This window comes from Chanodichthys erythropterus, chromosome 2 (assembly GCF_024489055.1).
Source record: "Chanodichthys erythropterus isolate Z2021 chromosome 2, ASM2448905v1, whole genome shotgun sequence".
Lineage (NCBI taxonomy): Eukaryota > Metazoa > Chordata > Actinopteri > Cypriniformes > Xenocyprididae > Chanodichthys > Chanodichthys erythropterus.
The window spans coordinates 14,605,799-14,624,224 of NC_090222.1; the positions used below are offsets into that span (position 1 = coordinate 14,605,799).

The 18,426-nt window shown below is 36.5% G+C and overlaps 2 protein-coding genes across 3 annotated transcripts in view; one reads left to right on the plus strand and one right to left on the minus strand.

Moving 5' to 3' along the window:
* Positions 1–513: 513 nt before the first annotated feature.
* On the minus strand, positions 514–13,117 carry hibadhb (3-hydroxyisobutyrate dehydrogenase b). Its single transcript, XM_067393124.1, has 8 exons — positions 12,982–13,117; positions 11,248–11,408; positions 10,480–10,589; positions 8,308–8,429; positions 3,430–3,563; positions 3,264–3,340; positions 2,963–3,119; positions 514–1,680 (listed from the first exon to the last, which is right to left on the minus strand). Exons 1-8 carry the CDS (start codon positions 13,049–13,051, stop codon positions 1,522–1,524), a joined length of 990 nt encoding a protein of 329 aa, XP_067249225.1. The 5' UTR covers positions 13,052–13,117; the 3' UTR covers positions 514–1,521.
* Positions 13,118–14,803: 1,686 nt separating this feature from the next.
* Positions 14,804–18,426, plus strand: part of tax1bp1b (Tax1 (human T-cell leukemia virus type I) binding protein 1b) — a 44,485-nt gene continuing 40,862 nt past the window's right edge. For both annotated transcript variants that reach the window (XM_067402194.1, XM_067402203.1), the window contains exon 1: positions 14,804–14,948. The gene's annotated coding sequence lies outside the window, so the exon portion shown is untranslated. The remainder of the gene's footprint in view (positions 14,949–18,426) is intronic.

The window sequence follows — 18,426 nt, forward strand, 5'->3', positions numbered from 1 at the left end:
GAAACATACCGCTGACTGCATTTTCCCTCGTTTTGGAAACCAGAAGAGCAAAAGTGAGTGTGACAAGAGGCAAAAGACAATGAGAGAATACGAGGCAGCAAAGAAAAGTTCTGAGGGTGAGGGGGAGAAAGAGGGGGAAAGGAAAACGGAGCAAAAGAGAAAGTGAGAGTGAAAGGTCATGGATCTTGACTGTATCATTAGCTTCATGGAACTGTGACCGAAGACAGCCGGGCACAGAAACCGATGATTGTTCAAATATTTATTCTGGGTTTCCCAACCTTGAAATTCCCAAACCTGCATGCAGTTCTTCTTTGAAACACAAAAGACTGTTTTATTTCCATTCAATGACAGTCAGTGTGGTCTAATGTTGGTTCAGACCTCATCAACTTTCATTGTACAGACAATAACAGCTTCAAAACTTTCTTCAGAGTATCTTCTTTTGTGTTCCACAAAAAAAAAAAAAAAAAAAAAAAAAAAAAAAAAAGGTTTGGAACAACATGAAAGTGAGTGAATAATGACAGAAGTTTTATTTTTGGGTGAATTATCCACTCAAGTCAAACAATGAGAACATGAGACTAAAATATTAGTTTACTTGATGTGCAAAAGATCCGTAGTGTTGAGGACTCATTTTTTTTATTGTGCAATGTGCATGTTACGTGCCACTGAATTCAAGGTGAGGCTTCATAAAGAAGCATCAAAAGACATTCCTCTGTGTGTGTGACCTTGAGGAGAGGGAGGAGACCAGATAAAACATGTGCCGTGTTGCATCACTTTCAACTGATTAGCTACATTCATTAGGATTACCTATACAACTGTAAACCTGGCTTAGTACACTGACAATACCACTTCAGTTTTCAGTTTTTTAAAACCATTAGATTTTATGTATAAATGAAACATTGGTGTTATATTAGTGTGTATTCATGTTTCAACACGCCACAGGCTTATGTCAAATCAACAGATATTTCCTAATCTAATTTCCAGGTGTTTAAATTTACATGAATACGACATGTAGATCCAACACCATTAACAATTACCAAGAGTAGCCAACCTCAAAAGACACCTTAAGAACATACAACCTAAAATTGTACATATGCAAACCTGTTAACTATCAGAAAACTTTAAGGAGTGTAATGGCTGATCAGAGTCTTCTGAGTTTTTGAGAATGAAATGATATGTTTTTAATCTTTCGTTTGCCTACAGAACAGCTGCAAAGGCGAGAAAAAGTCAGAACAAAACTTCAATTCACAGCATCTCATTAACTGATTGGTGGACTTCTAATTGTACATGGGTGGGCCCATACAAGTAACATGATTCCAAACGGAACTTACAGCCTCAAACGCTACTCACACAAAACAAAATCTTTCCATCTAACATTCAATCTACATGTATTCATTCACTCACTCACTCATTCATTCATGGCTCCCAGCACATGCATGCCAATGAAATCACACAGTTGGGTCAAAGTTTTGCAAGGCAGGAAGTGCTGGGTAAGGCTGTGGAAGGGGCAGAGAGTGTTGACTTCTACTGGCCCTCCTCATCTCGAAGGAACTGGAAGACAGATGAGAAGTCTTTGCTGGCGTAGCCGCGTGCGCACATCATACGGTAAATCTGATGGGCCAGAGAGCCCAACGGCACTGGGGTCTTTGTGTTGGTTGCTGTATTCTGAGCAAGTCCCAGATCCTGAGGATAAATGTCAGTAAAATCAATGAAGGGTGTCCAGATCTTAAAAATTAACTAGTAAGTAGGTTTCCTAAATTAGATTCACCATATGTTTGAACAGAATACAGGATCTTCACACAATTTTAAAAGTGCAACACCACTACAATGCTTAGTCTTAACCTCAGAATTCAAAGCCACAGATTGTGGGCTAAACGGCTGATACATAAGGTATACAAAATTCAAAACTCCTGAACAGAATCTCTGTGCATGTTTAAGGCTCCACCTGCAAACAAAACCATTGTGATGCCAACCCCCCTCATGGAAGTAGTAAGTCGTGTTTACTGAGACAATGAACGCTTATCAGCGCTGTTATTTTTCCATTATCCTTGAAAGCTGGTATGGAGTCCGGACTTTCTGCCGTCAGTCTGAAGGTCTGGTTATGCGAGAGTACACAATGCTCGCAACACTGGGAAATGTGATATAGTAGCATGAACATGTACGAATATTAGTAGTAATAATATAAAGCCGATGAATTTAAAAAGGTGTAAATTTCCCTAGTTTTACTGTGAAAACAATACACAGCACAAAAACAGCACCACCTTTAAAACAATCACAATTAGGTATTATTAATAATAATAATAATATTATTATTATTATTATTATTATTATTTTTAATAATATTATTATTGTTATCGTTATCTTTATGGTTATCGTTATCTTTATTGTTATCGTTATCTTTATTGTTATCGTTATCATTATTATACCAATAGTAGAAGCTATACACGTATGGAAGCTTGTTTCCGCCACTAAATAAACAAAAGGAAATTTCAACTCTCACAATTCAGAATTTTTTTCCTCATAATTACGAGATAAACTCACAACTGCGAGTTGTCAGAATCGCAAGTTATAAACTCAAAATTGCGAGAAAAAAAGAATTGCAGTTCTGACTTTTTATCCTGCAATTTATATCTCGCAATTCTGACTTCTCAAAATTGAGAGATATAAAAACTCGCATTGCGCATTATGAAGTCCAATTCTGGGGGGAAAAAAAATTTTCCTCAGAATTGCGAGGTTATATCTCACAATTCTGTCTTTATAATTTGCAATTGCGTGTTATAAAGTCAGAATTAAAAGAATAAAAACTCACAATTCTTAAGGAAAAAAGTCAGAATTGTGAGATGTAAACTCAAAATTATGAGAAAGAAGTCGCAATTACCTTTTTTATTTTTTATTCAGTGGCAGAAACAAGCTTCCATATGTATGATACCATGGCAGAAACAAATGTATTAAAGCCAAAGCAAACCTTGGCCATTAGTGTAGTTCCAAAGCCACCCTGGTAGTTGTTTGCTGAGGGCACTCCCTCCATCACTCCCGGGACAGGGTTGTATGTGTCACTTGACCAGCAGCGGCCAGAGCTCATGTTCAAGATCTTTGCAAGAAGCTTCGGGTCAAGCCCTAATCTGTGAATGCACAAAGTAATTGCCCAAAGAAAAAAACAAAGAGGGTAAAAGAAGAAATGCAATCCGTAGCAAAAGTAAAAGCATCAAGACAGCTGTATTATTGAAGTCATTCACTGAATCAAGTAATTTAACTGTGAACTGCACCTGATTCCCAAGTTCATGGTCTCCGCTGTTCCAATCATCCCAATGGCCAGCAGCATATTGTTGCAGATTTTAGCTGCCTAAAAACAAGGAAGAGAGATTATGACCAGAGATAAATCAGCACCTTTCGAAAAATGCCACTATATTATAAAAGACATCCTGTATGTACCTGTCCAGTGCCAACTTGGCCACAGTACACCACATTAGCACCCATACAGGTCAGAAGCTCCTTGGCTGCATTGAACTCCTCCTCTGGCCCACCCACCATGAACGTGAGCTTACCTGAATTGGCAGCACCAACACCTGAGAAAAATTAAGAAAACAATGCAAATCATACATATTACACCTAAATTACTTACATTACAGGGATAGTTCACCCAACAAAGAACTGTCATTTAAATCTCGCTAATGACTTTTTTCTACAGAATACAAATGTAGGCATTTTGAAGAACATGGGAGCAGTTTTTGTCCACAATGTATAGATTTTTATGATGAACAGAATTAAGCCTTTATTCACTCTGAAATAACATGGACATGTCATGCTTGGTCATGTGACGTCCAAGAAGCATTGAGGTCTGATGTTAGTTGACAACTGAAGTGGAGATTTGACGAAGAGAGTCAGTGAAATGACCACTCAGAACGAGCAAATCACCTGCATGAACAAGTGACTGAATGGAAGTCCTAATGTGATTGTTTCCATGTCACACCGGTAACCCGTTTTAAGCTTAAAAGTTTGAGAGGATGGGTCTTCAAAATGTAGCACCATCGAAGTGCCATAATTACTCTTAGAGAGGAAAGTTCTATAAATACACAAGCACTTCACCATCTGCTGTGAACACAGACGCGCATGACGTCAGGGACAGTTTGTTGTGGCTCACGTTTCATTAAGCCTCCTTCACAGGCGCTAACACGGAGCTGAGAATAATGTCTGGAGGGTCTAAGTAAAGAGAATGAGCAGGTCTGTGGATTTCTTATGACCGTTTCACAAACCAAGAGCGGGTCCAACGGTATGTTAGCCAAACCCCACTGACGCATATGAATTGGGAGAGGCAACAATTTAAGGAAAGCAAACTAGAAGCACATTGTTTTTATGTGCCCAAAGACCAGAGGAAACAACTTGCTGATTAAAAAGAAGGATCGCCATAAAGCACAAACTAGCTGTTGACTGAGTTAAACATTTCTTGTTACGTGACAACACATGCAGTTTTCACACCTCAGTCAAGTTTATAAGAGGCACACAGATTCGAACACTGAGAAAAGTATGTGTACAGTACATTACACTAGAGAGTCAATTCTGATTGCTATTTAAAGTGTATATAAATGCATATTACCCTATTTAAATGGGTAAAAATAATGATTACTTTTTTAACTCTCCACGTTTACTTAAGACACAACGGACCGTGTTTACGAGAATATTTGCCGAGACGGGTATTTTAACAATTTTGTGTCCATCCAAGTGCAAGGAGACGCAAGAGAGGAATCAATTCAGAGTTTGCGCACTATCTGAAATGCGCCTGTATGCGGCTGCAAAGTCTTTGCCGGCTGTGCACACGGATAACAGCAGGCGAACACCGCATTCTCCTCTGCCTCTTCCAGCGCTGGAATGGTTTAAAATCTATTGAATGTGTAAACTAGCAAGACAAAACACATGCAAATGATAACCTTTAACACAGTGGCGGTTAAACTTGCAATTAATCTGTGAATCACATGTGCGCCAAACCTTGGAGCCTGGTCCGTACGGATCAACAATGATCCGTTTAACCCCTAATTTCATATGCTGTCATTTCACACTTTGCATTCCTAAACACTGGGTTAGCATCCTTATTTGCGGTGTCAGTGTCATTGATTAGACGAATTACCCCATTTCTGAATCATAAGTGTGAAATTAATTCTTACTCCGGGGTTTAAATTGGAGTTTAGAATGACAATGATCCAGGGTTAAGGGCAGTGTGAAAAGTCCCACTGATGGTCTAAGTATTCAGTTCAAATAAATTTGTCCAAAACGTTATGGAACTGGTGGATGTACAAGTTTTGCCCTGTTGAAAGTCTACAGTTGTGATATCAATCACTGCTAGTGCCCGTGAATGCCTCAATCTGACACCAACAATATAGTCAGCCACAGAATAACTTTTTCAAATTTCACAATTTTCAAAGATTTAGTAAGAAAAAGAAGAAAAGATAAAGGACAACTATTTGTGCATGATAAATCAAATCAATGAATTAATGTTATCAAAATTACCAAGTTGATACTGAAATTTTTATAAATGTGTCAATACCAGCAATTCCCCCTAGCATTTTGAGCGGATTCTTAAACGCCTCTGATTGGCCATTGTGTCCACGCTCTCAACAGATACAGTCAAACCAAAAATTATTCAGACATTTTTGGCATATTTTTACTAGGGGGTACAGGACACTATAGTTCATTTATGGAAGTGAGGATAGCAAAATAAAGTAAACTGTGACATATTATACCCAAAATTCTTCATACTGGGTCTACCAGTAAAACTGATCATTTGGAACCAAAAAATTATTCAGAAACTTTAACCTGACCATGTTTTGCTTAAGTGTTATCTGACATAATTAAGATGAACTTTTTCTGACAGTTTAACTCTGAGATCTTGTCATATTTTATTACCATTTTTTAAACTATAGTGAATAAACTGGATTAATGAATGAAATGTTCCAGGTGTCTGAATTGCAACTGTCTACATTTTGGTTTGTCTGTGATTGGCTACAATGATCAACGCTTTACAAACACATTGTAAATAAACATCTGTGATGGTGACGGTCTTCAGAGCGATTAGATACACACGGAAGCGTTTGAAAGCAAGCGTCTATCAGTGGATATATTAAGGATATGCTGTTAGACGCCTGCTTTCAAATGCTCCCGTGTAAGCGCTCTGTGAAGAGCACCTTTGATGACCATTTACAACATGTTTTTGAAGTGTTGATCAATGTAGCCCATCACAGACATTTCTGTTGAGCGTGTGAACAGAATGGCCAATCAGAGGCCTTTAAGAATCCACTCAACAGCACTCAAAATCCTAAGGGGAAATGCTGGGAGAAAGTACTTCTGACAACACTAGAATGAATATGATAGTTCAGGAACAAATGGAGGAATAGTTCTTTCCAAATATTATTGAGCTTAAAGGTGCCCTAGAATCAAAAATGGCATAGTTGAATAACAAGAGTTCAGTACATGGAAAAGACATACATTGAGTTTTAAACTCCATTGCTTCCTCCTTGTTATGTAAATCTCATTTGTTTAAAAGACCTCCGAAAAACAGGCGAATCTCAACATAACACAGACTGGACAGGGAGCGCGCGATTTAATGGGGCCGCAGCCTGAATCGGTGCATAGTTAATGATGCCCCAAAATAGGGACTTAAAATAATTAATAAAAAAAAATCTATGGGGTATTTTGAACTGAAACTTCACAGACACATTCAGGGGACACCTTAGACTTATATTACATCTTGTAAAAACTGGTTCTAGGGCACCTTTAAAACTGCCACAACCAGGTTGAGTGTAGAAGCGGATATCTTCACTTCAGTGCAGTAGGAAAGAAAGCAAAGGCATAAAATCTCAGTTAAGCTACTAGACAAGGTCTCAAGACAAGAGACCTAGTCTAAGATGCTCAAAGAAAGTGGGCCTTATGAGGCTGCAAAGTGGACAGAAATAAAACTTTAAGGCTTGAATCATTCTATGTCCAGTTCATTTCACTTCCCCCACAGATTGCAAACCTCACCGTTGCCCATATTAGTCAAGACCTCTCTTTATGAAACTCAGTCTTGGTTATGACGTCGGACAAAACTTTGTTCACACGTTAAATTATTTACATCAAAATCTTATGTTGAATATTAAAGAAACATAGCTCTGCAGAGACTCAGAAAGTGCATCCAAATATGCGTATAAGTGCTATTCTTTGCTACTTTATAATATAAATAGTGTGAGTAGGGTGTTCACAAAGAGGATTTAAGCGAAAACAAAGTGTTGAATGTTGAACTCTCAGTAATAGCTTTCCTTGTGTAGCAGAAGGGGAGGGGCTATCAGACTCCATTGCATGAGGACAAACCTCATAAAATTTTCATATACTAGACAACAGAGTACACAGTGCATAGTAAAAGTGCACAAAGTAAAATGTCATTTGGGACACGACTAGAGTCTATCCTTCCCATGCTAGGTGAGAAATACAAGCATGGACAAATCAGAAAATACTGAAACAGAAAAACAGAAAACAATGTGTTTGTTCAAAATTTAGACTTTAGCTATATCAGCCACAATCTTATTCTATAAATAGGTTTCTAAAAGAATGGTTACATGAGACATTACAACAATAGTCACTGATTTTCAGCACTTGTCTCTATCTCCACCATAAGTTGAGGTCATAGGATCAATTCCCAGATGCTGGCTTTTGATTTAGTCTATAACTCAAGGAGTCCACACCAATGGCTGGATTAAGAAAATGGGCAAGATGAGGCAGGTGATAAAACTCTTTCCTATCAACAAACCTGCAAATCACCCACCACACACTAAAACAGAACAGAAATAAAACTCAGGTGTAACTAGTGTGTGCTGAAATTTGACTTTGTGAACCTAGATTTGTTTTTTGGCATGAGTTTTCCATTTCAATGTATATATCAATGTAAATATATTTTTTTATTTATGTTTAGCAAACTATACTATTGTAGCTTTCAACACAGCAAGGACAAATAAAAGCCAGAGGATGGTTATGATCAGGCTTGTACGTTAATATGAAACCTGAATTCCACTATTAACACGAACCTGTGATTGCGAAAACCACAATGCTTGAACTTGGGCCAAATATTCGAGACATTTGTACCTCTTCCCAGACAGAAACTAGCTTCGCAACTGTGACTATGGGTGTGTGATTTATGAAAACTTTAAAGCATGCGTTAACAACATTGTCTACACTTACATATGCGTTTTGTGTGAAGTCAGGGTTCAGATCAAGGTTACAGCACACTACGTGAGTTACTGCATCTATGTCGAGTTGGGAAGGAAGTTTGAGTTTTTGTCATCTCACCTCCAGACACTGGGGCATCCATGAAAACAGCTCCCATTTTCTCTGCAGCAACTGCCATCTCTTTGGAGACAGCTGGATCAATAGTGCTGGAATCAATGAGTAGGGATCCCTTCTTCACTTTCCTGTTGAGTAAAGATATAAGAATACAAAACCTGTCCGATATGGAGTACATGTGTCACATCTTTAAATGATGAAGAAAAGTTTCATTTCTCACCACAATCAATTTACCTAAAATGCCATTTAATCTGGATATTATGAGGCCCTATGAAATCATCCATCCACCCCACCCCCCACCCTCATGTCATCCAAGATGTTCATGTCTTTCTTTCTTCAGTCGAAAAGAAATGAAGGTTTTTGATGAAAACATTCCAGGATTATTCTCCTTATAGTGGACTTCAATGGCCTCCAAACGGTTGAAGGTCAAAATTACAGTTTCAGTGCAGCTTCAAAGGGCTTTAAACCTACACTTTCCCTATTCAACTTACGGAACGAATGCGGTGCCAGTTCTGTTTTTTCCGTAAGTTGAATAGGGAAGGCGTAGGACATACGGTGTAAGTTTTTTGAAGAATGCAGAAAGCGGAAGCACATGCAAAGCGATCATTTGTGTTTATAAAGCATATACAGTTGTATTTTTTTCGAAAATGACTGATCGTTTTGATAGATAAGACCCTTATTCCTCGTCTGGTATCGTTTTAAAGCCCTTTGAAGCTGCACTGAAACTGTAAATTTGACCTTCAACCGTCTGGAGGCCATTGAAGTCCACTATAAGGAGAAAAATCCTGGAATATGTTCATGTCTTTCATGTTTTTGATGAAAATCTTGGTTGACATGGGGGTGAGTAAATTATCAGGAAAATTTTATTTGAAAGTGGACTAATCCTTTAAATTTTTTCTAGATTTATGATTTAATACAAATTTATTTCAAATGGCAAATGGCAAGTTTTTGAAGCTCCAAAAAGCACATCCATAAATAAAACCAATATAACTCCAGTGGGTTAATAAATGCCTTCTGAAGCAAAGCAATGGGTTTTTGTAAGAAAAAATATCCATATTTAAAACTTTATGAACTATAATCACTGGCTTCCAGCAATAGACCCTTTTCACATTTCCGGGTTTCTCAGAAGCGGAAGTCGTCATAGTTGGGTAAGATTCTATAGCGGTGAATGAGAGAATACATTAAATATATATTTTTGTGTTTCCATTTGCTCAAATAGCAAAAGAAAAATTCCACAATAGTGTTTTTACAACTTTCAAAAAGAGGAACAAAATAGAGATTGATTGATAACGGCAGTCAGAAGAGAAAAAAAAAATGTCATTTTTACCATCAGGCCGCTGTATAAGAAACACCCTCACAGTCACAGCAGCGTTAACTAGTTTTTTGTAATTTGATGCAAGGGTAATATAATACTAAGTATAGTGTTATAAATGTACATACGTAAAAAAATAAAAATAAATAAATAAATAAAAATATAGAAAACTTTGCAGGATTTACGATATTGATGACCGTTAAAACACGTCATCACAGTCTGTGAAAAGGGTCTATGGCTGTATGTCCATTCCCTAGAGTCAAGTTCTGGCGGAAGGGTGACCTGCGACCTGTGACGTAGGTGTAGCATAAGCTTAGTTGAGAATTGACACACAGAAGAGCAGAGGACAGAGCAAAACAAAATGCTAGTCAAGAATTAGAAGTCTAAAATGAAGACTATAAGAAAAATTTCAATATAAGACAAGAGGGGCTACGTCCTACATCAGGTCAGAGGTCACCCATCCGCCAGAACTCAATTCTATCATGAACGCGCGTACGGCCATTGCCAGAAGCCAGTGATTATAGTTTTGAATATGTTTGTTTTTCTTACAAAATCCCATCACTTCACTTCAGATGGCATTTATTAACCCACTGAAGTCATATGGATTACTTTTATGATGGATTAATAGCTTTTTGGAGCTTCAAAAACTATTCAAGAAAGTCATATACACCTAGGATGGCTTGTGGGTGAGTAAATTATGGGACAATTTTCATTTTTGTATGAACTATTCCTTTAAGTATGGCTGAATATGTGTTGGATTTGATTTAGATTTTTTTTTTTTTTAAACTCAGGAATTAGGCTTGTTTCCTAATTTAATTGATGTCTAAATATTGATTATTTAGATTGTACAGGAAGGACGTTCTTACTTCAGAATACCATTTGCGCCTGTATACACATCTACAACATTGGGGCTGGAGGGAAGCATTGTGATGATACGATCTGCCTTGTCCGCCACATCCGCAGGGTTATCCAAGATCTGAGAAGAGCATGAACGGTCAGAGAGCCTCATTTAAATTAACAACTAAGATGAAAATCAATCATACAATGCATATAGATCATAGTGTTTAATTCAAATCAGAAGGATTAGTTCACTTTTAAATACAATTTTCCTTATAATTTACTCACCCCCATGTCATCCAAGATGTTCATGTCTTTCTTTCGTCATTCGAAAAGAAATTAAGTTTTTTCATTTTTAATTATACTTACAGAAAAAAATGAAACTGGCGCTGTGTTCATTCCGTAAGTAGAATAGGAAAGGCATAGGACATACAGCGCAAGCGTTTTGAAGAAAGCGGAAGTACGTGCAAGCCGATATTGTGTGTTTATAAAGCATATACAGTTGTATTTTTTTAGAAAATTACTGATAGTTTCGCTAGATAAGACCCTTATTCATCGTCTGGTATCGTTTAAAGCTGCACTGAAACTGTAATTTTGACCTTCAACTGTCTGGAGGCCATTGAAGTCCACTATTAGGAGAATAATCCTGGAATGTCTTCATCAAAAACCTTAATTTCTTTTTGACTGAAGAAAGAAAGACATGAACATCTTGGATGACATGGGGGTGAGTAAATTATCAGGACAATTTTATTTAAAAGTGGACTAATCCTTTAAAGTTTTATGTCTGTTACCCTGACCTGAGCTCCAAGCTCCTGTAGCTCTTTGCAGGACTCTGGAAATACATCTGAGGCTATCACTGGATATCCGTGTTTTATGAGGTTCTTTGCCATTGGGTTTCCCATGTTCCCCAGGCCAATGAAGCCCACCTGGGTTTTAGAGGCCATGGACCTGATGGAGACTAAGAAGAGACATGAATTATCTAATAAGTGTCAAATTTAGAATCTCACATGGGATATTTTAGCATTTAACACTTGACTGCAGCAGATCATAGCTGTCAACCCTCCCGTTTTTTCCGGGTTTCTCACGTATTTTAGCTCTTTCCTGCTGTCTTCCCGTTTTAGTATTTTCCCGTAAAATATCCCGTATTTTTATGCTCCGATTGTGTTAACTCAGAACACGCAACTATCTGTGTCTGTGAAGTGGCTTGCACTTGGGTTGCTAGACCTCCAGTCAAGCAGGTGGCAGAATACAGACAGTAGCTTAGGCTACTATCGAAGAAGACGACAGTTGCGGAAAGTAGTGGGAAGTGAACTTCAAGGAGAGTAGAGCAGATGAGTGTGATGTGCGATGACAGATCTTTTTACTGTAAAATTGTAAGAAAATGTTTGGTTTTCTTTTTTTATAGCAGTTTATTCCATGTAAAAAAAAACAACAACGCTGATTCATCCAGTAATGAAACAAGTTAAGTCTTTATGAGTGAGTCATTGAATCATTCAAAAACACTTATTTCATGTAAATAGTTTAACAGTTAGTCATTTTGTTAAGTGATTTACGTTTCATTTATTTTTATTTTAGTTTTTATTAAGGCTGTCATCTAATTAATAAAAAAATGCATGTCTAATTAATTTAATTTATAAAACTTATAACAAGTGTACAGCCCTACTTTTGATTTATTCATTTTGACAAATTCCATGTTTATGACTGTTTCCTGAATCTGTGTTTTGAAATCAGCCATCACTAAATAAGTAGTTATTTTGTTTTTTTGGCACACCAAAAATATTCTCGTCGCTTTATAATATTAATATTGAACCACTGTACTCACATGAACTGATTTAAATATGTTTTTAGTACATTAATGGATCTTGAGAGAAGAAATGTCATTGCTGGCTATGCAGGCCCCACTTTACAACTTTATAATTGCGAATCTCACTCAGAAAATGATTCCAAGCCAAATAATAATAATAGTGTAAAAAATCCCTTATTTTGGGGATGGATTCCGGGAAATCTCCCTTATTTTCAGAGTTCAATGTTAACAGCTATGTAGCAGATTAAAATAATCAAAATAAGATGTGCAGAGGCAGATGTCAAAATTTAAAAGATTTCATATTAAACACTTCCTGTGTAACATATCAAACAGTAAAAACTTAATCAATGAAAACAGATCACAAGAGCTCAATTAAAAATCTCAATAATGCTTTGTCCCTCACAATTTGCTATCTGGTTAGATGAAATTGATTTATTATGACATAGTACATCTCACTGCCACATATATCGGAAAATACTTTTTTTTAGCAATTGCAACAAGTTAACAACGGTCCATAATTTATTGCAATGGCGGCTGATTCTGGTGACATTATGTCTACTTGTGTTCCAGTGACTTACACACGCCTGTGACTTTAGCCTAACAGCTATTACCGAGCGCTCCTAGTGCATTGCATTATATAATTTGCTTGCTGCATGGAAGATAAGCATGGAAAACCACAACAGCAGAAAAAACATACAATTTTAGGATAACAGTGCAAACACATTACCCTGCACGGCGTTGACATGATTATGACACTTTCCTATTAGACACCGCGAGCCCCTTAATAGAGCGGCCATGCTGCTTCGCTCTTGACCTTCGACTTAGAGTGACGCGATTGGATAATCGATGATTGACACATGCGCCTCCATACGTTTTATTCATCTCAGATCTCTTCATCCAATGGCATTCAAGGGAAGGCGGGACATCCTCAAAATATAGAAGATCAATGGGAAAACATAAATAACTGCCTTGATTTAGTCTGTTACTGAAGTAATCTATACAAACGTTCATTATATTTATTTAATGAAAAGGTTTTTGTTGCTTTTCTGTCTTTTAATTGTATATGCAAACATTTGTCTTAAAGTTATAGTTCACCAAAAAAATAAATAAATAAATAAATAAAAATCTGTCATCATTTACTCACCCTCAAGTTGTTCCAAACTTATTAACTTCCATAGTATTTTTCCCCATACTACAATAGTGAATGGGGTCTAACTGTTTGGCTACCCATATTCTTCAAAATATCTTCTTTTGTGTTCAGGAGAATAAATAAATACATACAGGTTTGCAAAAAGTAACATTTCATTTTTTGTGTGTGTGTGGACTATCCCTTTAAAGTTACACTAGGCCTACTCACCCTTTGAACTTTAAACTCATATGGAGTTTATGAAACTATAAATGAAATAATGAGAAATAACTAAATTGTATTGAGTTGTAGACTGTTGAATAGAGAATGTGCACTTGTGACAATTTGCCCCATCGGCGGGTAAGTTATCAAACTAGATTATCTAAAAATAAGAACACAACTACTTAATTGTTATTATTGATTTTAATTTTTAAATTCAAACCAGAATTGGAAATATAAACAGCCATGCCTAGAGAATTTGGAAAAACAATTATTTCAATCACAACACATTAAGTGGCAAGACCACTTTACTTTGAACTTTAAACTCAAACTTTCTCTGGCTTGCACTTAGATCCATGATAACTGAATGGAATACTGCAGATAACTCGCTTAACTTAACATGTTGAACCTCTTTTTTGAGCATGTTCTATGTGTTTATTTGTACTGGGGCAAGTTGTCACATGTGACAACTTGCCCCAAACTGACATGTGTGCTAATGTTGGCTAAATCTCAAGGTGAGCTCAACATAGCATGTCAGCTAAAGTATCAAAAGACGTTATTGTCTCCTCTTTGTTGTGCAAAATAATAATTTTAACATTCATATCTAACAAAATTGTATTGCATAAAATTTAAAGTGCAAATTTTTATACTTTTTAAGCCAAAAAATAAGAAAATTGTGCAAACCTCAGATTAGAGCGATCTTGACCACATGTGAACAGGAAGTTGACTATAGAAGAAGAAATCTATTTGATTTTTGAGATAGAGCCTCTAGTTTTGGAGTTATGAAGAGTGTGACAACAACTTACTCATGTGACAACTTACCCATGTGACAACTTACCCCGCTCTCCCCTATATCATATGTTGACAGTTTTTTTGCTATGTCACATTTCTATTCCTATGTGCCAATGATAATTTTATTAGTGACCTTTGGATTGTCAGGCAAATTAGCCTCACGGAAGTTTAAACTAAAGAGCCTCAGTAAACAAAGTTGCTTTTGTTATATGTAATAAATATGAAAACATGAAACATTTGTACAGTTAAAGTCAGTGATTTATTGTAAAATAACTGAAGCGCAACTAAATGCGTTATTTTCACCTAACGTACGCAATAAACGTAAATCGTTTGAATGTTTCCTTCTTAAAATGTTCTAATAGTAGTAGCATATACTGATCATAGCCTGCTGATGGTGAGATATATGTGTGTGTGTGTGTGTGTGTGTGTGTGTGTTGTTGTTATTGTGTTGTTCCGGGAAACCACTGACACGGACAGGGGGATGTACTTGCGCTGAGACTGGAAAGTGCGTCAAACACAGCGCTGGGTTTTTTCTGATACTTCAGCATGAAAATGAGGTATTGTACCCTCTTTTAATTTACTTCTATTATAGGTGTATATGCGTATTAGTCTTTCCTTTTTACTATGGTTTAATTTGTCTAACTTGTAATATAATTTTGAGCTCTGTTTTGGTGAAATACAGTTGGTCGGGAGCATAAGGGTTATTCCTTAACTATCGGCCTCACACTTTGACTTGACTTAAGATATTAACTGGTCTATTTTTATAGAGAAATAAAGAGCAAATAAGATGTGGGTTTGTGATTATTGAACGTTGATTAAATAGCAAAAGCTAATGAGCTGCAGTTGTCGTCAGATTATGGTTTGTTATTGTTTAGCCAGACGGCTAAAACTGCTAGCAAGCTACATCGCCACCATTAGCTAATATAGAAACTTGATATATATATATATATATATATATGTATATGTGCGGTATAAGATACAATTTATTAAACTAAACTCGTTTTTTTTCTCTCGTTACAATATATGATAAACACTAAAATGAAGTTGTAAGTGTCCGTGCTTCGGCCTATTAGAAACACATTATTGTCTAGAAAACGTGAGTATTGACGTACATCGTCATTTAAGCTTATAACTAATTAATGTGTGGCTAAATCATCTAATGTCATACTTTTGTTTGTGTTGTGGCAATAATCCGTGTTGTGACGACCTTTGGATTGCCAGCCAAATTAGTTTCACGGAAGTTATAACTAAATAGCTGCAATAAATTTAATTTTGTTGTTAAAGGGCTCAACGATTGTTTTTTTTTACAGTCTATGGTGTAAACATAAAAACGTGAAGCATTTTACAGTTCAAGTCAGTAAGACACGTCATGTGTGACGTCACTACTCGGACTCGGATAAAGCTAATGATATATTTTTTTATTTGAGAAAGGAGGAGTTATTATTTTTTTATGGGCGATTGTCGGAAGTTTTCACTCTTTCTCATGCTGAAATGTGTCGTGTGAAAAAATAAGACAGCTTTGTTTTTTTGTAGAGCTCAGCTGTAGTCTCTGTAGTGTCAGCAAATCCATGCTCTGCTGCTGTACTTACTGCTCGCTTATCATACATTAAATTGTGGTTGTGTTTCTTTTGATTAAATAAGAAAATTGTGACAAAGTATATGAAAAGAAGGTTTTATGTACATCACGTGTTCCTCAAATCATTTGCACCAAATGCCTACAAACTAGTCAGGTAAACCACTACACACAACTCTGTTCTCTGCCTCTGAAATATTATTTAAGGCTCACCATGATTACAAAACAGATGACTCTGTCTTATCAGTGTGGCTAGTGTTGACTGTTCACAACCACGCAGAGAAAAACCCCTTGACAATCAGCAGACTTTGTTCATTCCTTACTGAGTCATCACCATATGAGTGAGTGTGAGACATGAGGAACATTTCAGTCTTAAAAAAAAGTTATTGATATGCTATCTTTATTAAATCATGCAGAACTTCGAGGGACCTGAGAAATATGGAGTAACTGAGTGCCATTTGATCTGATCAAATTGACTCGTGCTCTTAAAGGGTTAGTTCACCCAAAAATGAAAATTATGTCATTAATGACTCACCCTCATGTCGTTCCAAACCCGTAAGACCTCCGTTCATCTTCGGAACACAGCTTTCTGTCCCTCCATTGAAAGTTTTTGTACGGTAGACTGTCCATGTCCAAAAAGGTAATAAAAACATCATCAAAGTAGTCCATGTGACATCAGTGGGTCAGTTAGAATTTGTTGAAGCATCGAAAATACATTTTGGAACAAAATGTATTTTCGATGCTTCAAAAACTTCTAACTAACCCACTGATGTCACATGGACTACTTTGATGATGTTTTTATACATGGACAGTATATACCGTACATACATTTTCAATGGAGGGACAGAAAGCTCTCGGACTAAATCTAAAATATCTTAAACTGTGTTCCGAAGATGAACTGAGGTCTTACGGGTTTGGAACGACATGAGGGTGAGTCATTAATGACATAATTTTCAGTTTTGGGTGAACTAACCCTTTAAGGTTTCAGTCCACATTCCTGTAAAAAAATTTTTGTTCCAAACACTCTGTGTTCATTGGAGGAAGTTTGCAAATATTGATCTGTAGTAGTGACTAGTGAGTGACTTAGTAGAAATGGTACTAATTCTTGAGACACAGGACAAATCATCCCTCAACTTAAAATAGTAACATTTCCACTCTTACATCGCTCACTACTTATGAACCACCTGTCCTCGCACCATAAATCAATACTTTGTATGGAAAAATATGCACACACACACACATATATATATATGGGTCATTGATGAGTAAGGTTTTTAAAAGTGGAAAAAAAAACATAATGGAGATATAATTAATTTTGAAGTTTTATTAAGTGTTAACAATGAGATTGTGGTTTTTATAAATCAATTAAAGTTTTAGTTCACCCAAAAATGAAAATTCTGTCATTTATTACTCACCCTCATGCCGTTCCACACCCATAAGACCTTCGTTAATCTTTGGAACACAAATTAAGATATTTTAGTTGAAATCCGATGGCTCAGTGAGGCCTCCATAGGGAGCAATGACATTTCCTCTCTCAAGATCCATAAAGGTAGTAAAAACACATTTAAATCAGTTCATGTGAGTACAGTGGTTCAATATTAATATTATAAAGCGACGAGAATAGTTTTGGTGCGGCAAAAAAACAAAATAACGACTTATTTAGTGATGGCCGATTTCAAAACAATGCTTCAGGAAGATTTGGAGCATAAATGAATCCGTGTATCGAATCATAAATCTGATCGCGGGTCAAACCGCCAAACTGCTGAAATCACGTGACTTTGGTGCTCCGGACTGCAGATTCGACACACAGATTCACTGTGCTCCGATGCTTCCTGAAGCAGTGTTTTGAAATCGGCCATCACTAAATAAGTCGTTATTTTGTTTTTTTGCCGCACCAAAAGTATTCTCGTCGCTTTATAATATTAATATTGAGCCACTGTTCTCACATGAACTGATTTAAATATGTTTTTAGTACCTTTATGGATCTTGACAGAGGAAGTGACATTGCTCCCTATGGAGGCCTCACAGAGCCATCGGATTTCAACTAAAATATCTTAATTTGTATTTTGAAGATGAACGAAGGTCTTACGGGTGTGAAACGACATGAGGGTGAGTAATAAATGACAGAATTTTCATTTTTGGGTGAACTATCCCTTTAACTCTGCTTTTATAATTTTTTACAAGATGGACAAAATTTTTCAACAAAAAAGTCCGGTTCAGTTTTACCGAATGACACTTTTGGTTATGCCGAATGACATTATTTTCAAACAATGCTAACAGGCCAATATCTAGCTTGCTGCCAAAAGAACAACCAGACATTTTATATTTAGTACAATTTTTTTTTAAATATTACAACATTTTCCATGTTTTATAGCGGTTGTACCGAATGTTTCGGGACATGCATATTAACGAGTGAAAACATGAATTTTTCAAATAGTTAAGAGAGAGTTAGTTACTTTGCT